Source organism: Vitis vinifera, chromosome 7 (assembly GCF_030704535.1).
Source record: "Vitis vinifera cultivar Pinot Noir 40024 chromosome 7, ASM3070453v1".
Lineage (NCBI taxonomy): Eukaryota > Viridiplantae > Streptophyta > Magnoliopsida > Vitales > Vitaceae > Vitis > Vitis vinifera.
In genome coordinates this window covers 21,540,465-21,563,921 of record NC_081811.1, presented here as the reverse complement: position 1 = coordinate 21,563,921, position 23,457 = coordinate 21,540,465, and the positions used below count along the sequence as shown (strand labels likewise).

Genomic DNA, 23,457 nt, shown 5'->3' with positions numbered 1-23,457 from the left:
AGCTTTGTTTTTTTAATCAGTAGCTTGGGTGGTAGATGTTTGGGATGGGGGTAGTTGGGGTCCATGGTTTATTAGATAGTTCAATGATTGGGAGACAGAGGATGTTGATAGTTTTTTAGGAGGTTGCATAACTACTTCATTGCTTCGGGCACCATTGATGACATGGTTTGGTTGGGGACCAAGAATGGGGTTTTTTCAGTTCAATCTTATTACTTCTCTTTAGCAAGTAGAAGAGCAGAATCTTTCCCGCACAGTATAGTGTGGAACTCTTAGGCCCCTATAAGAGCTAGCTTTTTTTATTGGGAGGCAACTTGGGCTAATCAGCCCTGCAGCAAGTGGACTTCTGGGACCGGATGGAAAACGAGAGAAGCCTGACTGTGGAGGAAACAGAGTTAAAAAAAGAATCAAAAGAAAATTACAAAAAGTGGGTGCTTCTAGAGGAAACTCATTGGAGACAACTTTCAAGGGAGATCTGGCTAAGGGAGGGGGATAGAAACACGGGTTTCTTCCATCGTATGGCAAGTGCTCATCATAGAAACAATTCTTTGGACAGAATTAAGATCAATGAGGAATGGCTTTCAGAGGAGCAGGAGGTTAGGGAAGGAATTGCTAATGCTTTTTATCAGTTGCTCTCAGAAGATACGGGGTGGAAGGCGGACATTGGGAGGCTTCAGCTTGATCAAATCAGTTAGCAAGAAGCAGAGAATCTAGAGAGTCTTTTTACAGAGGATGAAGTTCATACGGCTTTGATGGAGATGAATGGGGATAAAACCCCTGGTCCGGATGGCTTTACTATGGCTTTTTGGCAAAGTTGTTGAGACTTTGTTAAAGAGGAGATCCTAGAAATGTTTAAGGAATTCCACGAGCATAGCTCTTTCCTCAAGAGCCTCAACAATACTTTTCTGGTTTTGATTCCCAAGAAAAGTGAGGCTGAGGACCTTGGAGATTTTAGACCTATTAGCCTTCTGGGGGGGCTTTATAAGTTATTGGCTAAAGTGCTAGCTAACAGGCTTAAGAAAGTGGTTGGAAAGGTGGTCTCTACTACTCAGAATGCCTTTGTGATAGGAAGACAAATTCTTGACGCTTCTTTAATTGCAAATGAGGTGATAGACCCGTGGCAGAAACGAAAAGAAAAGGGCCTTATCTGCAAATTGGACATAGAAAAAGCTTATGACAGCATCAATTAGAAGTTTGTGTTGAAGGTATTGCAAAAGATGGGCTTTGGGTCTCAGTGGTTGGGGTGGATGTGGAGTTGCTTGTCTTCAACCAAATTCTCAATTTTGGTTAATGGGGTGCCTGCTGGCTTCTTCCCTAGCACTATGGGCCTTAGACAAGGAGATCCCCTATCTCCTTATCTTTTTGTTATGGGAATGGAAGTGCTGGATGTTCTTATTAGGAGAGCCGTGGAGGGGGGATTTTTATCAGGTGTAACATTAGGGGTGGCAGCAGATCCTCTTTGAACATCTCCCATTTATTTTTTGCTGATGACACAATTGTGTTCTGCGAGGCTAGTAAGGAGCATCTAACTCATTTAAGTTGAATTTTATTCTGGTTTGAAGCGGCTTCAGGTCTAAGGATTAACTTAGCCAAAAGTGAAATTATTCCAGTTGGAGAGGTGGAGGAGATTGAAGAGCTGGTTGTTGAGTTAGGCTGCAGGGTGGGGTCCTTGCCCTCTCAGTATTTGGGACTTCCTCTAGGGGCTCCTAATAGAGCTCCTTATATGTGGAATGGGGTGGAAGAGAGAGTAAGGAGGAGACTTGCGCTTTGGAAACGACAATATATTTCCAAAGGGGGAAGAATCACTTTAATAAAAAGTACTTTGGCTAGCATGCCAATCTATTAAATGTCTATTTTCAGAATGCCCAAGATTGTTGCTAGAAGGCTAGAGAAAGTGCAAAGGGACTTCCTATGGGGAGGGGGAAATTTAGAGGGGAAAATTCATCTAGTTAATTGGAAAGTGATTTGTACTGACAAGGACAAGGGTGGGCTAGGCCTTAGGAAGCTAGCCATGTTGAACAAAGCCTTGCTTGGCAAGTGGATATGGAGGTATGCTTGTGACAAAGATAATCTTTGGAAACAAGTGATTACGATGAAGTATGGGCAAGAGGGTCTTGGATGGAGGCCAAAGAAGGCTAATGGGGCGGTTGGAGTAGGGGTTTGGAAGGAGATTTGGAAAGAATATGATTAGTGCTGGGATAACATGAGATTCTGAGCTAGGAAGGGCACCAAGATCAGATTTTGGACAGATGTTTGGTGTACTGATACAGTGTTGTCCCATTGTTTCCCTCATCTCTTCGTCATGGGTGTTCAAAGGAGTTCAACGGTTGAGGAAATGTGGGACCAAAATTCTGGTCAAGGAGGTTGGAACCTAAATTTTTTGAGGGACTTCAATGATTGGGAGCTAGATATGGTTGGGGATTTGCTCCATGTGCTGAGGGGTCATAGGCCTTCTTTGGAGGAAGACTGAATTATTTGGAGGCAAGGAAGAAATGGTTAGTTCAAGGTCAAGGAAGCTTATAGAGAAAATGTAAATCATATTCTTATACACTGTATAGTGGTTAAAGCTTTGTGGGATATTGTCCTTGGGTTAGTAGATGTTAAATGGGTCTTTCCAAAAACTGTAAAAGAGGTCTTAACTAGCTGGAGGGGCCCCTTTGTGGGGAAGAAAAGGAAAAAGGTTTGGGAATCCATTCCGTTTTGTATTTTTTGGATGGTATGAAATGAGAGAAATAGATTAGCTTTTAGGGGGGGTGTGTTGAATATTCAGAAGCTAAAGAATTTTTTTGTTTGTAATTTGCAAAGTTAGGTCAAATTGTATTTAGGTGAGGAGGCTTTCTCTCTTATAGGCTTCCTGGAGTGGGTAGCATCCACTTAAGGGGAGGTGATTCTTTTTGTCTTTGTTTTTTGAGGCCCTAGCCGCCTTGTATACCCTGTATGCTTTGTGGCTTTTTGCCTCTTTATTTATGTATTTCTTTTTTACTTATCAAAAAAAAAAAAAAAAATATTGACACAGGACCAGCTTAGAAGGAGGGATGGAGGATGTCAAATAGATACTACATGTGTAAGGCTACAGAGGAAACGGGATATCATATTCTATTGCACTATCCTAAAGCAAGCTTATTATGGCAGCTGGTCTTTGCTCTTTTTCATGTATAATGGGTGATGCATTCTTCTATGAGAGAGGCACTCTTAAGTTAGAATGGTTGCTCTATTAGCAAAAAAGGGAAAAAGACTTGGCAAGTTGCCTCACTTTGCATTATTTGGTCTATTTGGAAGGATAGGAATAGGAGAGCGTTTGAGGATAGGGAAGGCTTAGATCAAACAATCAAAAGTTCTTTTTTGTATATCTTTTGGGATTGGGTTAGAGTGTACATGGGGGATAGTGTTACTTCTTTGATAGATTTTGTGGATTGGTTAGGCTCCACGTAGGGTGCAATCATTTTTTGTGCGTTCTTGCCCCTATTGGTTTTTGTATATGTGTACATCGTGTATACTTTTTTAATACAATACTCCTTTACTTGTCATAAAAAAAAAAGGACAACATAGGTATATAGACTTATAACCCTTTCCTAGCAGAACTACTTTCCTAATTCCTTAATTCCTTGCAAAAATAGGAAAAGATATAGGAAAGGAATATTATTTTGAAAGTTAAAAATATATAATTTTTTCTAATATAATAAGAGAACTAGAAAAAAAAATATGAACTTTACTAAAAGTCAATTACTAGTTAAAATAGAAACTTAACATACCAACTTGGCTAGTCCCAAAATGAATTTTAAATCATCATTACTGTCCCAAATGAAGGCTTGGGCATTAGAACCAACTTTTCCCCTTCTCTTGCAAGCCTTCACAGAATATTTTTAGTTGTTCCCAAGCAGAGGAACAACCCTATCATTTTGTTTATTTTAATTTCTTCTAATCTGTGATGAATGGAAAACTTAAATGGATCTTAAGTTTCATAAAATTCATAGCAATAAACCATCTGTCAAACTTAAGAGTGGTTGATAGAAACTCAGTGGAACACAGTGCATATAAGAAAAAAGAAAGTTCTTGATTCTCATTCGCATTCTGAGCTTGAGACTTTTGCCACACCTCTCAGTGTGGACCTCATGGTGAGGGACAATAGGGATTTTGCTTGTACCTCTTGCATTTTAAGCTGCATCTCATAAGGGAGATACTAATGGTATGATGAGTGAAGAAAGCTGAGTGTAGTTCTTCTTCGTATTCATATCATGTAACATATTTTGGAATTGCAAATTGTGCCAGCTTGCAGGGTTTAAGATGGAGGTAGTCAAAACATCTTCTGCTGGCCATGCTAAAGAGCTTGCATCCAGTGTAGACTTCAGCACATGTCCTGATGGTACTACTAATTGGTTTATTATGTAACAATACGTATGATATTCACTTTGCTTATGCATTTTCAATATCTTCATCATTTTTCAGGAATTATATGCATTGGAGGTGATGGAATTGTCAATGAGGTCAGTCATTTTGCTGCTTTAGTGATCATTGTTGTTTCTGGTTGTTTAAGTTCTAATCCTTTATTTTGCATCTTCTATAAATTTCTTTCGTCACCACATAGCTTTCCAGGAATGTGAACTTCTAAGGAGTTTCACCAAACTCCATCAAGTCAGCCTGGATTATTTGGAGAAGAACGGTTTCCATGTTTCATGTCTGGTGAACCTTAAAATCTGTTTAGAACCTTTTTAATTATTTTAATATTTTTCTTTCAATTAATAAGAAGTTATCTGATGAATTGCAGAAGAAAGTTGGTAATTCACGGTTCAACTAACTGTAGCATAGTTTTAATTTTAGGAGTTAGGTTAGTGATTTTAGGGTTTTGGTCTTTTGGGGGTATTAAATCTTATTTCTGCACTAAGAATTAATGTTTTTTTTTTTTTCAAAAAGATAAATATATTGGGACGTATAGACACAGACTATAAGGGTGTGTTTATATACCTAAAAATATCTTGTGTTGGTCTCTAGTAGATGGATATATAACACAGGTGATGTTATTCCAGTTTCTTCTGTCAATGAAGATAGTCTTATATAGGTATTTCTTGTTTCAGAAGTTTCTATTTCTCGAGTCAGAACAACTTGATAACCATGCCTCTACATAATAACAAATTCTAGAGACAATTTAATAAGATGATGAATAAGAACTATTTGTGAAGTTCCATTTCTCATAGGTGAGATCACTGTTATTAAACATCATTTTAAAAACCAGACTGGACCCGCCGGTCGGATGGTCGACCGGCAGCCTCTCCGGTCCAGTTAGCTATATTGAACCATTTTAGCTTTAAACTGGAAATGAACAGTCTGAACTGATGGTTGGACCGCCGGACCAGACAAACTGGGTAGTTCCCAAGGAACCAGAATGTGCTGTTTTTGCCATGCGCTGTGGGGAATTGAGCCAGGGATCTCCAGGTGTAAAAAATGAGTCCCCGTCCACTATTCTATACTACAGTTTTTATTAATAATGTTATACAATAAAATATATAAAAATATGTTATTTTTTCAAATTGCTATCCTCTAAAATCATTAAATAAATACAAATATTTACATTCACATTTATTTTTATAATAATTATTAAATGATAAATATGAGATGCACATATAAATAAAATTATATGTTATAATTTGTATTTCATCTTAAATATATGTTAAAAGTTAAATATTATACATGTTCTATTTAATAAAATTAAAAATATTAGTATATTTACATTTATCTTTATGATGTAATTTGATATATCATATATAAAAAAAATGAAACATTATTAAAATTTTTAACTAAATATTTTTAATTCCTTATAATTATTTTAAATTTTATATTATATATAAATTATATATTTAGGACATTACCGGTTAGACCATAGTTCAACCATCGGTCCGACCACTAAACCATGAACCAATAACTTTTTCGGTTCAATGACTGATTTAGTTCTAAAAACATTGTTATTAAATGTGTGTCTAAATTCACAAAAGGCACCAGGAAGGGCAAGCTGCTGGTCAGATTCCTCACTCTGATCCAAAAGACACGCATGCCTTCCTCTTACTTATTGAAGAAAAGAAAAACAAAAAAAAAAAAATGCTAATGTCTTTTCTCATTTCTTTCTTTTTTGTGTTTGTTTTCTTTCTTCCTTCCTTATGATTGGATGCATCATCATAATATAACAGTGTTGTACAAACAGCATAGCATGTTTTGGTCCATCTCTTTGTCTTTCTCTAATATTTCAAAGGTTACAACAATGTTTTCAGGACCAGACCGGTCATTGAACCGGAAAAGTTACCGGTTCACAGTTCACTGGTCGGACCGGTGGTCGAACCGCGGTCGAACCGGTGACGTCATAAATATGCAATTTATATATTATTAAAATTAAAAATAATTATAAAAAATTAAAAATATATATGAATAAATTAAAAATCAATAATATTATTTTATATCTTTGATATTATCAAATTAAATCATATTAATATTTTAAATTTTATTAAATGAAATATGTATAATATTTAGATGTGAATATATTAAAAATGAAAATTTAAACTAATTTTATCATTTTTAAAAATATTATATTATTTTTATTTATGTTCAGAGAGAGAGAGAGAGAAAGGAGAAAAACCTTATTTTTTCATTCATCTAATCTCTACTTACAATTGAGAGATATATATATACAAGGCTAGGAGTCCTAACTACCATACATGTGACCTATATTAACAAGGAAAGATAGTATACTATACATACATTATATTCAACACTCCCCCTCAAGCTGGAGCATATACATCATATGCACCAAGCTTGTTACAAATATATTTAATCCTAGAACCTCTGAGAGATTTAGTGAAGATGTCTGCTAGTTGATCATTTGAATTGACAAAACTTGTAGCAACACATCCTGATGCGATCTTCTCTCTAATGAAATGACAGTCAACTTCAATATGCTTGGTCCTTTCATGAAAGACTGGATTGGATGCAATATGTAATGCGGCCTGATTATCACAGATGAGTTTCATCTGTTCATCCTTTCCAAATCGCAACTCCTGAAGAAGATGTCTCAACCATATGAGTTCACATGTTGCCAAAGCCATAGCTCGATACTCGGCTTCAGCGCTAGATCTGGCCACTACATCTTGTTTCTTACTCTTCCAAGATATTAGATTACCTCCAATAAAAATACAGTACCCTGAAGTAGAACGTCTATCTGTGGGTGAGCCAGCCCAATCTGCATCTGTGTAACCAACAACTTGAGTATGACCTCTGTTCTCGTACAATACACCTTGGCCTGGTGTACATTTGATATATCGAAGAATACGGATTACGGCATCCCAATGGCTATCACATGGTGACTGTAGGAATTGACTAACAACACTCACAGGAAAAGAAATGTCTGGACGAGTAATGGTGAGATAGTTCAATTTACCTACGAGCCGTCGATATCTCCCAGGGTCTCCTAAAGGCTCCCCCTGTCCTGGTACAAGTTTGACATTCGGATCCATAGGTGTGTCTACCGGTTTACAGTCTAACATACCGGTTTCTTCCAGGATGTCTAAAGCATACTTCCTTTGAGAAAGGACCACACCAGAACTGGATTGAGCTATCTCAATTCCCAAGAAATACTTGAGTTTCCCCAAGTCTTTGGTCTGAAAGTGGGTAAAAAGATGTTGCTTTAGTTTCTGTATACCATCCTGATCACTGCCTGTAATGACGATGTCGTCCACATAAACAACCAGATAAATACACTGCCCCAAGGAGTTATGATGATAAAAAACTGAATGGTCTGCTGTACTGCGAAGCATGCCAAACTCTTGAACAACAGAACTAAAACGGCTAAACCATGCTCGAGGAGATTGTTTCAAGCCATATAGAGAACGGCGTAACCTGCACACTAAACCAGACTCCCCCTGAGCAACAAAACCAGGAGGTTGCTCCATATAAACTTCCTCGGCAAGATCACCATGAAGGAAGGCATTTTTAATATCCAGCTGATAAAGAGGCCAAGAGCACATAGCAGCCATGGAGAGAAGCAAGCGGACAGAAGCAATCTTGGCAACAGGGGAGAATGTGTCACCATAATCAGAACCATAAACTTGAGTATAGCCTTTAGCAACTAAGCGGGCCTTAAGGCGATCAACCTGACCATCAGGACCAACCTTAACTGCATAGACCCAACGACAACCAACTGTAGATTTACCAGGGGGTAAAACAACAAGATCCCAAGTGCCATTAGAGTGCAGAGCAGCCATTTCATCCACCATTGCCTGTCGCCAGCCTGGATGGGAAAGAGCTTCATGGGTGCTCTTGGGAAGAGAAACAGAGGATATAGCAGAAACAAAAGCAGAATAGGGTGAAGATAATCGATGATAACTCAAAAAATTGTAAATAGGATGAGGGTTACGAGTAGAGCGAGTACCTTTCCGAACAGCAATGGGTAAGTCATTAGGAGAAGGCAGAGCCGGGGCAGGTGAAGCCGAAGGGATAGGAAGTGAGTCAGCAGGTGCCTCAGGAAAAGGGAGAGGAGCAACGATACGCGGGCGACGATGATAAACCTGAAGTGGTCGGGGGGGCATAGCTTCAGGTGGGGAGACAATGGGAATGGGCAAGACTTCAGAAACAGGAAGAGACTCAGAAGTGGTGGAAAAGAATGGTGAGTCCTCAAAGAAGGTGACATCAGCGGAGATAAAGTACCGATGAGTCTCAAGGGAATAACAACGATAACCCTTCTGAAGTCTGGAATATCCCAAGAAGAGGCACTTCATGGCTTTGGCGGAAAGCTTGTCCTGTCCAGGAGTGAGAATATGAACAAAGCAAGTACAACCAAAGACACGAGGAGGAAGGAAATAAAGTGGTTGGTCAGGGAAAAGAAGGGAGTGAGGAATCTGATCGTGTAAGACAGAGGAGGGCATACGATTAATCAAATAACAAGCGGTAAGAACAGCGTCCCCCCAAAAACGAAAAGGAACGTGACTATGGAGGAGGAGAGTACGAGCTGTCTCAACAAGATGTCGATTCTTGCGTTCAGCTACCCCATTTTGTTGAGGAGTATGAGCACAAGAAGACTGATGAAGAATCCCATGATGAGACATAAACGAAGTAAATTGGGCTGAAAAATATTCCCTGGCATTGTCACTGCGTAACACACGAATAGAAATATTGAACTGGGTTTGGATTTCAGTATAAAATTTCTGGAAAATAGAGAATAACTCAGCTCGATTTTTCATTAAAAATAACCAAGTACATCGAGAATAGTCATCAATGAAAGTGACAAAATACTGAAATCCTAAAGTAGACGCAGTCCGACAAGGACCCCAAACATCAGTGTGGACAAGCTCAAAAGGAGACTTTGCCCGATTATTCAAACGCTTTGGGAACGAGACACGAGTATGTTTCCCAAGCTGACATGACTCACACGGAAGCGACGACAAAGTGGAAAAACGAGGAACCATCTTCTGGAACTTGGAGAGACTAGGATGGCCCAGACGATTGTGAATGAGGAGAGGAGCATCAGTGGAAATGCAAACTGCAGGAGATGAATCTGAGGTGAGGTGATAGAGGCCTTGAGACTCACGTCCTATGCCAATCGTCTTCCCCGTACTCCGGTCCTGCAAGGTCACAAATTTATCAGAAAAGGTAATAGAGCAATTAAGAGTACGAGTGATTTTGCTGATGGAAATAAGATTAAAAGGACATTCAGGAGTATAAAGGACAGAAGTGAGAGGTAGAGAAGGCAGAGGAAGGGCCAAACCAATACCTTTAGCCACAGTTTGAGAACCATTAGCTAAGGTAACAGTAGGTAAATCAGAGGTAGTAGTGATAGAGGAGAAAAGATCCTTATTACCAGATAGGTGATCAGATGCTCCAGAATCTAGAATCCAGGGTCCAAGAGAAGATGTGTGGGTAAGGCAAGCAGAGGCATTACCAGGCTGAGCAACAGAGGCAATAGAAGCCTGAGATGTCTGAGATGCGGAGGAGCTCGGAAGCTGAGGCAGCGAAGAATCAGAGGACTGGGCCATATGGGCAGTGCGAGGAGGTCTTCCATGTAACTGATAGCAACGATCGCGAGTGTGGCCAAGTTTATTGCAATAGGTGCAATGAGGACGTTGGCCTCGACCTCGGGTACCACTGCGTCCTCCTCGAGAGGTAGTTTGAGAAACTAACACAGAAGAATCTGAAGCGCTATCAGATGGCAAAGTCTGAGTGGACGAGAGACGGAGGAGGCGAGCAAACACGTCATCCAAGGACGGAACTGATGAACTACCAAGAATCTGATCACGAATAGGCTCAAGATCCGGACGGAGGCCAATAAGAGTAAGGACCATGAAGAACTTGTCAAGCTGCGTTTGTTGAGCCCCAACATCAGGAGTAAGAGGCATCACAGTCAAGAACTGCTCCTTAAGAGAGGCAATCTGACCAATATAAGTAGATAGATCCAAGTCCTGTTGGCTGAGATGGACAATAGCAGAAGCCACCTTATAGAGACGCTGGATATCATTCGTGTATAATCCTTTGGCCTGAGTCCAAAATTTAAAACAAGTTTTATAGGCCTGAAGATGAAGAAGAATCCGGGGATCAACCGATTGCCATAATACACTACATAACTGGGCATCTATCTTCCTCCACTGTACGCGGTCTACCTCAGGGATATCTGCCTCCTGGGTAACCAAGTGATCTTCATATCCTTGACCCATAAACCAAAGTTCAACAGAGGCAGACCAGGAGAGATAATTCTCACTGCCAACCAATTTCTCTGAGGTAATCAGAGGAGATCCAGAGAGAACAGAGGTAAAGATCTGATTTTTGGTGGTCATATTCACGTATTTGGATCGAAGAGAGCCCTGGAGAGGAAGAGAAGCAGCACCCAAGCCTCGGAGATGGAGAGGAAGCCCTGTCAGATGTGGTCGGAATGGCAAGAAAGCCAAAAACAGGAAAAAAGTGGAGATGCAGGGCTCGTGGAGGACTTCCGGAGGGTTAGAAGGCCAAGACGGCGCCGGACGAGCCTGGAGAGGTGTCGGACGTGGCCGGAAAGTGAGCCACGCGCCGGCGCGTGGGTGACAGTCCGACGGGGAAGATCGGCGCGTGGGGGCGCGTGAGACTCCGGTTGCCGGTGGGGTTTCCACTAGCGTGTAGATCAGCCTCCGGCGGTTCGGAATATGTGGTCGGTGCCCGGAAAAGAGGTCGCCGGAAAAATTCGCCGGAAAGGGTTGCCGGCGTGGTAGAGATCCGACGGCGATGAGGTTGTCCGGGGTGGTTCGGGAAGGGAATGAGGGGACCGGAGTGAAACACGGTCACTGGACGGTTCGCCGGAATTGAGTACACGGCTAAACCGAAAAAAAATTAGGTTTTCTCCTTTGGCTCTGATACCATGTTCAGAGAGAGAGAGAGAGAAAGGAGAAAAACCTTATTTTTTCATTCATCTAATCTCTACTTACAATTGAGAGATATATATATACAAGGCTAGGAGTCCTAACTACCATACATGTGACCTATATTAACAAGGAAAGATAGTATACTATACATACATTATATTCAACAATTTAAAATTATAAAATTTTTAAATCTAATATATATTATTTTGTTTGGCATATTAGATATAAAAACGCATGCAGCCGAGTGGTTTCCTGTGTTGATAGCTGAACCTAACGTCTAAGGTTCAAACCCGGTGGAGATTGAATACATTTTTTTCATTGGTATTAGTTAGCAGTCCCACATCGGATTATGAGAGAAAAAAGGATGCAATGGATGCCTATAAAAGTCATCCTCACTAAAGGCTGAAGATATCACCTGGGCTCAAGACTTCAGCCCACGAAATTGTTGAGGTGAGTGGGCTTTGTCATAATTAGACAAGGCCCAGCATGGGCTTTAGCCAAAAATATATAAACTCATTAGACCCTTTCAGTTTACAAAATAAGGGGCAATATGAACTGTTCGATTCGTGTAGAACCGTCCGGTTCAACCGGGTCACCGGTCCGACCGCTGGTTTGAGCGGTTCGTGACCGGTTCAATAGCCAAACGGTCTAATAGAGTGGACCGGACCGGAAATGTTAACGGTCGACGGTTGAACCGGTCGGACCGGCCGGTCCGGTCCGGTTTTTAAAACATTGGGTTACAATGACCCTGATGGTCTCATATGCTGGGATAAAAGGTCTTTGGAGATTCTAGATTGGGAAGAGGGCCAGTTTACTTTATCTTGTAGATTCCGGAATGTAGAAAATGGGGCGATATGGATTTTTACAGGAGTGTATGGTCTGTTCTCCAAGGTGGAAAGGGAGGCTTTATGGGATGAGTTGGGGGCGATTAGAGGGTTGTGGGAAGACCCTTGGTGTATAGGGGGGGATTTTAACATAACTTTGTTTCCGAGGGAAAGGAGCAGCCAGAGGAGAATGAATTCAGCAATGAGGAAATTTGCGGAAATAGTGGATGATCTTGGGCTGATGGATCTCCCCCTTCAAGGGGGAGAATTTACTTGGAATGGGGGACAAAACAATCAGGCCTGGGCAAGATTGGACAGGTTCCTTGTTTCCCCTAGTTGGACAGACCAATACAATGGGATTAGTCAATGTAGGCTGCCCCATCCGGTATCCGATCATTTCCCAATTATGCTAGTGGGGGGGGGGGGATTAGACGAGGCCCAACTCCATTCAGATTTGAAAATATGTGGCTTAAGGTTGAGGGCTTCAAAGATTTAGTGCACAGCTGGTGGCAAGGAATTGAGGTTAGGGGCAGTGGTAGTTACAAGTTGGCTACTAAGATGAAGGAAATCAAACAGAAATTGAAAGTTTGGAATAGAGAAGTCTTTGGGAAGCTGGAGAGCAATAAATCCTTAGCCTTGCAGCAGGTGGAGTTTTGGGATAGGGAGGAAAGTGGGAGAATTCTGACTGTGGAGGAAACAGAGCTTAAGAAAGAAGCAAAGGATAATTATAGGAAATGGGTGATTATGGAAGAAACTCACTGGAGACAGCTTTCTAGGGAAATATGGTTGAAGGAGGGGGACAGAAATACGGGCTTTTTTCATCGTATGGCAAGCGCTCACCGTAGAAATAATTATTTGGAGAGAATAAAGATCAATGGGGAATGGCTGATAGAGGAGCAGGAAATCAGGGAAGGAATTGCTAGCACGTTTCAAAGCTTGCTTTCAGAAGATATGGGGTGGAAGGCGGACATAGGGGGCCTTCAGTTAGACCAGATCAGCCAACAAGAGGCTGATATCTTGGAGAGGCCCTTTACAAAGGATGAAATCTATGTGGCTCTGATGGAGATGAATGGGGATAAAGCCCCTGGTCTGGACGGCTTTACAATGGCATTCTGGCAAAGTTGTTGGGAGTTCATTAAAGAGGAGATTTTGGAAATGTTTAGAGACTTCTATGTCCACAGTTCTTTCCTCAAGAGCCTCAACAATACCTTCTTGGTGCTGATCCCCAAGAAAAGTGGGGCTGAGGACCTTAGAGACTTCAGACCGATTAGTCTCTTGGGGGGGCTTTACAAGTTATTGGCTAAAGTGCTAGCTAATAGAATGAAGAAAGTAGTTGGTAAGGTGGTTTCCACTTCTCAGAATGCCTTTGTGAAGGGAAGACAAATCCTTGATGCTTTTTTAATTGCAAATGAAGTGATAGACACGTGGCAGAAACAAAAGGAAAAGGGCATTATATGCAAGTTGGATATAGAGAAAGCCTATGACAGCATCAATTGGAAGTTCTTGGTGAAGGTGTTACAAAAGATGGGCTTCGGGTCTAAATGGGTGGGGTGGATGTGGAGTTGTCTATCGTCAGCTAAATTTTCAGTGTTGGTTAATGGAGTGCCTGCAGGTTTCTTCCCTAGCACTAAAGGCCTTAGACAAGGGGATCCGTTGTCCCCTTACCTATTCATCATGGGGATGGAAGTGCTAGATGTTCTTATCAGGAGAGCTGTGGAGGGGGGTTCTTATCAGGATGCAACATAAGGGGTGGAAGTGGCCCTTCTTTGAACATCTCTCACTTGTTTTTTGCTGATGACACAATTATCTTTTGTGAGGCCAGAAAGGATCATCTAACTTACTTGGGTTGGATTTTATTCTGGTTTGAAGCGGCTTCAGGCCTAAGGATTAACTTAGCCAAGAGTGAAGTCATTCCAGTTGGAGAGGTGGTGGAGGTGGAGGAGTTGGCTGTTGAGCTAGGCTGTAGGGTGGGGACTTTACCTTCTCAGTACTTGGGTCTTCCTTTAGGGGCCCCAAATAGAGCGCCTTATATATGGGATGGGGTGGAGGAAAGAGTGAGGAGGAGACTAGCTCTTTGGAAACGGCAATATATTTCTAAAGGAGGAAGAGTTACTTTAATAAAAAGTACCTTGGCTAGCATGCCAATCTACCAAATGTCCATTTTCAGAATGCCCAAGGTTGTTGTCAGAAGGATTGAGAAAGTGCAAAGGGATTTTTTGTGGGGAGGGGGAAACATGGAGAGAAAAGTTCATTTGGTTAAATGGGAGGTGGTTTGTACAGACAAAGATAAAGGTGGGCTAGGCCTTAGAAAGCTAGCTTTGTTGAACAAAACTTTACTTGGCAAGTGGATATGGAGGTATGCCTGTGACAAAGATAGTTTGTGGAGACAAGTGATTAAGGTGAAGTGTGGGCAGGAGGGTCTTGATTGGAGGCCCAAAAAGGCAAATGGGGCTATTGGTGCAGGGGTTTGGAAGGAGGTTTGGAAAGAATCAGATTGGTGTTGGGATAACATGTCATTCCGAGTAGGGAAGGGCAACATGATCAGCTTTTGGACAGATGTTTGGTGCTCAGAATCTTCATTGTCTCAATGTTTCCCTCATCTCTTTGGTATGGCTGCGCATCAGAATTTGACGGTTGAGGAAATGTGGGATCAAAATTCGGGTCAAGGAAACTGGAACCTACACTTTTTGAGGGACTTCAATGATTGGGAGATTGAGTTGGTTGGGGAGTTTCTCCACACATTGAGGGGTTTCAAACCTTCCTTGGAGGAAGATTCAGTTCTATGGAGGAAAGGAAGAAGCGGTCAGTTTTGGGTTAAGGAAGCTTACAGTTTGTTGACGAAATCTGATGATATGGGATTTCCTTATAAAAGCATTTGGGTGGCAAGAGTGCCAACTAAAGTTGCTTTTTTCGCGTGGGAGGCGTCATGGGGGAAGGTGTTAACTTTGGATAGTCTTCAAAGAAGAGGTTTTTAACTTCCAAATCGGTGTTTCTTGTGTGAATGTGAAGAAGAAAGTGTAAATCATATCCTTATATATTGTACAGTGGTTAGAGCCTTATGGGATATTGTCTTTGGTTTAGTTGATGTGAAATGGGTTTTTCCAGGAACTGTAAAGGAGGTCTTAGCTAGTTGGAGGGGTTCGTTTGTGGGAAAGAAAAGGAAAAAGATATGGGATGCCATTCCGTTATGTATTTTTTGGACGGTATGGAAGGAGAGGAATAGATTAGCTTTTAGGGGGGGGGGGGGGTTTGAATGTTCAAAAGTTAAAGAATTCTTTTGTTTGTAACTTGTGGAGTTGGGCCAAATTGTATGTAGGTGAGGAGGCGTTCTCCCTTATAGGCTTTTTAGAGTGGATAGCCTCCACTTAAAGGGAGGTGATTCTTTGTTTTGTTTTTTGAGGCCTAAGCTGCCTTGTATACTTCCTGTATGTTGTGCGGCGTTATGCCTTTTTTAATGCATATCTTTTACTTATCAAAAAAAAAAATGACCCTGATGGTCTCTTCTCTTCTCCATTGCTGTTTCTCTCTCCATCAGAGGCTGAGACCCCTAAAGGAGTACAAATCTCTTCCCTGCAACAAAGTTTCTCTGCTGTTGATTTTGCAAAATGTTGTCTCTTGTTTCGTTTTGACATTCAAAATTCAAACCCATAATTTTTTATTTGACAAAATCACATGCATGCATCATACAGAATTTAGCTGCTATCTATGCAAGTCATTTGTCCCCGAGAATTATCCACAATTACATAAGCTATAGTTGTGTTATTTTTTTCTGTTTTTGTTTTAAATTTGTCTGAGGTAAATTGCTGTCTTAAGGAAACTGGGGATTTTGTATCATTTGAAAAAAAAATTTGGTCAAATATGACAGTTAGCTTATTGAATTTTAGATGATCTTTTTTTTTTTTTTTTTTTCTGATAGGTAAATTTTGTCCCCATTAAGACTTGAACTTGGAACCTCCCACAAACCCTCCCCATCCCTTTACCACTTGAGCCAGGCCTCAAGGTCAAATTTTAGATGATCATATTAATGCACTGTTGCAGAGTTGCAAATTTTATCTGTTACACTGAATGGTAAATGCACTAGATGGCACTTCACTTCACCCAGGTGCTTGCTTTGGCTGTGTCTTGCTCCTTTGCCTACCATGGTTGAAATTCGTAGACGGCCATACCAAGATTTTTCATTTTGATATATATTTATTATTAGACAGTTCGATATATTGGTGGCCCATTAGAGTAGTTGTTGATCTGGTTTAGAGTATCATTATGTCATGGTGATTTTGTCGGTTCTCCTGCTTACCTCAATTTAAGGGAATCCATGTTATGGACTTCCTAGGTATGGATATCACTGCATACCTTGTGATTTATTGCAATATTTTTGTTCAAATCTGTCTTTTCTGAGTTTGAACTCTTTCTTTGAAATCTTTCTTGATGTGCTTCTTTTAGGTATTTCTTATGGATTTTCTTTGATGAATTGACTTTTTTTACTGTCTAAGATAAAATATTTATGGAACTTTCAATCCTAGATATTTAAATTCAAAAGGAAGTATATTTTTATCTGGCTTATTTACTCACTTGTCCTTCTTAATTTCATTCTCTGATTCAGGCTTTATATTTTCTTGGTATTTTATGTCTGCTATATCTAGCGTAAGTTACACAATTTTAGTGATTTTGCAGGTTCTGAATGGTCTACTTAGTAGAGGCAACCAGAAAGAGGCAATTTCAATTCCTATTGGAATTATACCTGCTGGCTCTGATAATTCACTAGTTTGGACTGTTCTGGGAGTTAGAGATCCAGTTTCTGCTGCATTAGCTATTGTGAAGGTAGCTCTATGTTTGTTCACATGCATATAACTATAGCTTTCTGATTATCCTTTAAAATATTGAAGCATGTTTTAAATTTGTTTGAATTACTTATATCTAACTGTTAAAAATTGAAAACCATTCCTTGTTCTGATTATGGTTGAAAGGGTCAGTAAGTCCTTTGTAGTGTTCAAGGTAGGAAACAGCAAATGGGTCTCTCTTTCCATGGGGCCTGTCAGTTGGTATGCTGCAAATTTGTGATGGAGGTCTGTCACCATAGTTGTTAAAAACTTACAATACACAATATGATACATTTTTTATGAAAATTGATACATATCACAATATGCATCTTATCCTGAAGTGTATCTTATGATACATATAAAATACACGATATAATCTGTGATATAACGATATCTGATCAAAAAAAAAAAAATATGTGATATAACGATATAACGATACAACGATACACACATCTTCAACTATTTTTCATAACTTTTAGAAGAAATGAAATTCAATTTTTTTGTTTTGGATAAAAGAATTTATTATACTAATTGTTTAAAATGTACGGAGAGGTTAGAAATTGATCATAAAAGGGAGAAAGATGTAAAATGGTCCTACATAAAAATATGCATTCTTGTTGTCAAAGGTCATATTAGAAGTCAAATAAATTTATTTTTATAACAAACATTAGAGAATTTTCATTTGACTGGCTTGAATGTAGACAATAAAAATGATGATGATTAGTGAATAGAAACTTATACGTAAGATATTAGTTTTTTTTTTTAATTTCTTTTTCAATAGGGAAGGAATGATTATGAAGATGCAAATTTGGAACTTTGAACATATATACACATGTACACATATGTTTCTATTTATTTTTTACTACATAAAAAAACTTACAATACACCGTAAGATACATGATACAAAAAAATAGAAAAACAATACACGATAGTTTTACAAGTTGACAACTATGTTTGTCACACAAAGTGGATTTCCAGGGAAGCTTTTTCTTGCATTTTGTGCTTCTGAACTGTCCATCCCTTAAACTTTTCATGGAATACCACAGGTGTTTTGAGGTCTGCATAGCTTTGATATCTTTGGATAATTGCAGGGGCTTAAGCTCCCAAACTGTTTGTCTATTGAGTTTTGTGTGCCACTCTTTGAGGTTTGCTCTAAAATGAAGGTTGTGGTCACATAGTGTAAAGATGACAACTTTTTAGTTTAAATTTGTGGAAAGATTTGCTATACTTGTTCTAGTGGAAGCAGGCCAGATGAAGTTCTGCCCTCTTTTCAGTGAGTGCTTTAATGAAAAAAAGAAGTCTCATTGTTGACTCTTCCCTTGGTAACAGAGGGTCATCCTACTATCCAACTTGGATTTTTTTATTTTTTTTATTCTTTTGATTGGTACTCTTTTTCTGCATTGGGAATTGAATGTAGAACCTCCCACAAACCCTCCCCAACCCTTTACCACTTGAGCCAGGCCTCCTACTTTGATGTTGGCCATAGAAGATGCCTCATTCACTTTTTTTTACTTGACAAATTCAGCTGCAATCCATCTTCAGTTTCAAAGTTTGGTGGTGTTATTTGTACTTAGTGGACAGCCCTAAGTAAAAATCTTACTAAATTTGTGGGCTTTCAAGTCTGTAATCATCCGTTATTGGTGGAATGGGTTGGTATTTGATGGACTGAAGAAGAGATATGGATGGGATCTTCTTGCACCTAAGAGGCAACCTCAGGAGCTGAGCTGAGCAATCTGAAGAAATGGGAGAAAGTTGATACAAAGGTAGATTTCAATAAAATTGCTTTGTTGGTGGAAGTTTCTGGGTCACGAAAAGAGCAGAAACATACAGCTGGTGAAGACCAAAAGGAACACACGAGTGTTTCACAAATCTCCCATCTTAAAGATCAGTGACTGCTATTTCCTATTGGAAGCTAGTGGGGTCACTCATATGCTAGAAAAATTAAAGGCATTGGTTACTAAATATTGCATCAGTTCTTTTCTCTGAATCATTCTCCTCAGAGTCAAAGGTGGATGGCCTTCATCTCAGTTGCCTTATGGATTCCCAGAAGGAAGCCCATTCCAAATCTCTCTCTCAACTGAAAATTGTTCAGGCCGTTGATGATCTTGGAGGAGATAAACCCTGAGGAAGTTGGTATTGGCATTAAATTCTGTACATAATGTTACAGGATTGTCTGTCATTACTTGATGAATTTTATATTAAATTCTACAAATATTGGTCTAACCTGGAACTATGCAAATAGTTCAAGACTGAGCCCTTTACGACCAGGGAAGATTAAGGCAGCTCTGCTGGTTCTGAGTTTCCACATGCCCATCCCAAGTTTTAAGTCTTGAGTACTCTCTGGTTTTTTCTTTTTTCTTTTTTCTTTTTTTCGTTTTTAACCATTTGATGCAAAAGAATTTGTGGAGTAATATTGCGACTTTGGATCATTTCCTTCATCTTTCTAAGCTTCTATCTTGAAGTTACCATTGATAATTGATAATTAGTCTTGCTAGACCTGAAACAAGTGATCAAATAAAACATTAGATGTCCACAGAATTTTAGTTGCTAAGTACATATCTATCCTGAGTATAAAAAAAAAATCAAAATTTAAATTTAAAAAATAAATAAAATAAATAAAAAAATCTGGAGAGGCATTTATATTGACAGGAAATATTAATTCATTCCTGGGATCCATCCTAAAACATCTTCTTCTTCTTCTTCTTTTTTTCTTTTGTTCTTGCTTTGTTCTATCAGTTCTCTTCTTCCATGAAGTCTCTTGACAAGTCTTATTGTGTGGTTTGTCACAATCAGGCTCCAGTAACAAGTATGTGTATATCCTGAGTAAAAGTTCTGGACAGGCATTTTTTGTTGACAGACAATCTTAATCTGTTCCTGGGATTCTTCCCGGCATCATTTTTTGGTTTGTACTATTAGTTAATTTTTTTCACCCGAAATCTTTAAGTACTATTATGTGGGTTTGTCATGATTAAGCTCCAGTAATTTACCAAAATCTAGAAAATATTTCATAGTTATAAGAAATCTGTTGTAGAAATTATTATTTTACTTGTCTTTGTATTTGATATTCTTATTAGAACGCTTTTTCCATGTAAAAATACCTTCAATATATAAATTGTCTTTGTGAAAGTACAAGTATTTATTAATTTATTTATGTTGGTTTCAGGGGGGGCTTACTGCTACTGATGTTTTTGCGGTTGAATGGATTCAAACTGGGATGATTCACTTTGGGATGACTGTATCATACTTTGGTTTTGTTAGTGATGGTAAGACAGTAACTAAAAATCCCATCTACTAGTTTGAGATGCAAATGAAATACATTCTTTATGCTTGTAGCTTGGCCAGTAGGCATGCACCCCTTGTAGTAGTCAGAATTTGATTTCTTGTGAAAAAACCAAGAGTCAGAACACTTACCAGGATTAAGTTAACATTATGCTCCATTTGGTTGCTCCAAAGGGTCAGGAAGAGAAGAGAACTGAAGATTTAAAAGTTGATTTCTTGTTGAAAAAACCACGAGTCAATCATTTATAAGGATTAAGTTTGCATTATGCTCGTTTTGTTTGCTTCAAAGAGGCAGGAAGGGAAAAGAATTGAAGATTTTGATCTTAGATTTTTCATTGCCAGGGACTGGAGAAAAAGGATAGAACCTCCTATCAACTATGCCTGACAACCATTTGGTTAACTGAGAAACCAGCACAAGATAAAACAAGATTCAAAAAAACATATTAGGTTCATGACATCATTACTTTCTGTTTTCTTTTCCTAATTTTTCTCAGCAACCAACTGGAGGATAAGTTACTCCTTAGAGGTCATGAAAGAATTCAAGTATTGTATGTAAGAAGTCTGTATTCTTTGATATTCCATTCCAATCAGATGGATGGTATGAAACAATGGCAAAGTATCATTTATTTTTTTAATCTGTATATGAACAAAACATAACTACAATCACAGTAACAGCCATGTGTACATTAAAATTGTTCTTGATTGTTATAAATGTTATTAGTCATGACTATATATTTCCCTCTTCTTGTTGCAGTTTTGGAACTTTCGGAAAAATATCAGAAGCGCTTTGGTCCTCTGCGATATTTTGTTGCTGGCTTCCTCAAGTTTCTATGCTTACCAAAGTACAGCTATGAAGTGGAATATCTTCCAGCCTCAAAAGAGGCATCTGAAGGAAAAGCTTCAGCTGAGAGGGAAATAGTTGACATGTCAGACCTGTACACGGACATTATGAGGAGATCAAACACAGATGGCATTCCCAGAGCTTCCAGTCTATCAAGCATCGACTCAATAATGACCCCCAGTCGTATGTCTGGAGGAGACCTGGATACAACCTGCAGTAGCACACATGCTAGCACTGAGCCATCCGAGTATGTGCGTGGTCTGGATCCAAAATCAAAACGCCTATCATCCGGGAGAAGCAATGTAATGGCAGAGCCAGAAGTTATTCATCCCCAACTACCACTGTCAGCTACTCCAAATTGGCCAAGGACCAGATCAAAATCAAGAACAGATAAAGGGTGGACTGGATTGACAGCCACACATGATTCCACTAGAAGTTCTTGGGGAAATGCAGCAACAAACGATAAGGAGGATATTTCATCAACAATGTCTGATCCCGGTCCAATTTGGGATGCTGAACCAAAGTGGGACACTGAGCCTAACTGGAGTGTGGAACATCCAATTGAATTGCCTGGGCCATCAGAGGACATAGAAGCAGGAGTAAAGAAGGAGGTTGTTCCTCGATATGAAGACAAATGGGTGGTTACAAAGGGACACTTTCTTGGTGTCTTGGTTTGCAACCATTCTTGCAAAACTGTTCAAAGTTTGAGTTCTCAGGTCGTGGCCCCAAAAGCTGAGTATGATGACAACACCTTAGATTTGCTGTTAGTTCATGGGAGCGGACGTCTGAGACTGTTGAGATTTTTCTTGCTTCTTCAATTCGGTCGACACCTTTCACTGCCATATGTTGAGTATGTCAAGGTATTACAGCCACGTTTTTCTTTTCTCATTAGGGTTTTTCACTTTTTTATAATGCTTTTGCACCAATGTTGAGCGATGAACAAAATTGCACTTTAAAATCCAGAAAATCTCAGACCAACATTAACTGTAATTTGAGTACACTGAAAGGACAAATAAGCAGGTAATTTTTATGTGCCTGATGCAGCAGGCTACAAAAGGTCACAAAAGTTGCTGATATAAAACATACCTAACATGGCATAGGGTATGGGTAACCAGTATTTAAGATTCAAGGAATTAGATGCATACAATTGGGGCAAGTTAGTCATGATCTATAAAAGTATGATGGGCATATGCCTGCTCAACTTATATATATATATATATTGGAATCTCATTAGTTAAGTTATATATTATCCTCTATCCAATTCTAATTGAGTCTATATATAATAATGGCAGGTTAAATCAGTGAAGATTAAGCCTGGAAAGCACACCCACAATGGTTGTGGGATTGATGGAGAACTGCTTCCAACCAATGGGCAAGTCATCTCTTCTTTGCTTCCAGAACAATGCAGACTCATTGGTCGCCCCCCCAACCGTCACTTGTAATTTGAAATTTTTAATTGTGCCCCTTTCTCCTCTACTTGTGATTGTTGAAAGGCACATGAAGCATATATCCATATACTGAAAAACTTTGAGAATACCATCTGCGGTTTCCAATTGCACCATTATTACATATGTCTGGAGGTCTGTAAATGCTTTACTGTTTCTTGTGTTATTGTTTCTTTCCCTCTCGTTGTCCACCCTGTCTTCCTTGTTTGCTCCTGGGTGAAATCTTGCTCCTCTATGTATTGGGAAATATTTGATATTATATACCCTCTGACCATCTTCAAATTACTCTCTGGGGATATATTTGTCTTGTAAAGCACTGGGTTTCTATTCTCTAATATTGCTTTGGTTTTGAATTCAATTGTTTTGTATCCTTGTGTGTTGGAGCCTGGAGGTGTACATTCCAAATCTATCGAGTCAATAGTTACTTCAAATGTTTAAAAAAAGGGTAGCAGCTGAAAGTACTATTGGTTTGAATTATTCTGACCTTTGGAATGGTGTTGAGTGGCAAGTACAGAAAGGAAAGAAGTTGCCTATTGAAGGCCACCCACTGAAACAGAGTCCTTGTTTTGCTACAAGCATAGATTTTGCCAATAAGGCATATATCACAGATAACCTAATTTGAAACTGAAACCCGACTCTAATAAAGAAATAAAGGCCTTGTAAACACAGATTATAGGTCTTGTTTGCTGGGCGGGAATAAAGAGTAAGATTGGGCATTTCATTTTTTTCTCATCTATTATCCTGTTTCGATAATTATAAGTTATGATGGGAATGGAATAAAAAGTTATTCCAATGGAGAAGAAATCTTGTTAACAATGATCCAAAAGAAGTGAAATCCTATTCACAAGTGGGATTTTAATTGATAAATGTTACTTCTGAATCTTGGTCATG

General features: G+C 39.3%; 1 protein-coding gene across 3 annotated transcripts in view; it reads left to right on the top strand.

Annotated features, from left to right (window-relative positions):
* Nucleotides 1-22,924, top strand: part of LOC100245435 (sphingoid long-chain bases kinase 1) — a 48,182-nt gene extending 25,258 nt beyond the window's left edge. For all 3 annotated transcript variants that reach the window (XM_059738370.1, XM_059738369.1, XM_059738371.1), the window contains 6 exons: nucleotides 4,267-4,360; nucleotides 4,444-4,481; nucleotides 16,856-17,002; nucleotides 20,165-20,264; nucleotides 21,035-21,981; nucleotides 22,414-22,924. In XM_059738370.1, coding sequence (XP_059594353.1) covers nucleotides 4,267-4,360; nucleotides 4,444-4,481; nucleotides 16,856-17,002; nucleotides 20,165-20,264; nucleotides 21,035-21,981; nucleotides 22,414-22,563 — 1,476 coding nt within the window. In that variant the 3' untranslated portion in view covers nucleotides 22,564-22,924. The remainder of the gene's footprint in view (nucleotides 1-4,266; nucleotides 4,361-4,443; nucleotides 4,482-16,855; nucleotides 17,003-20,164; nucleotides 20,265-21,034; nucleotides 21,982-22,413) is intronic.
* The last annotated feature ends 533 nt before the right edge of the window (nucleotides 22,925-23,457 follow it).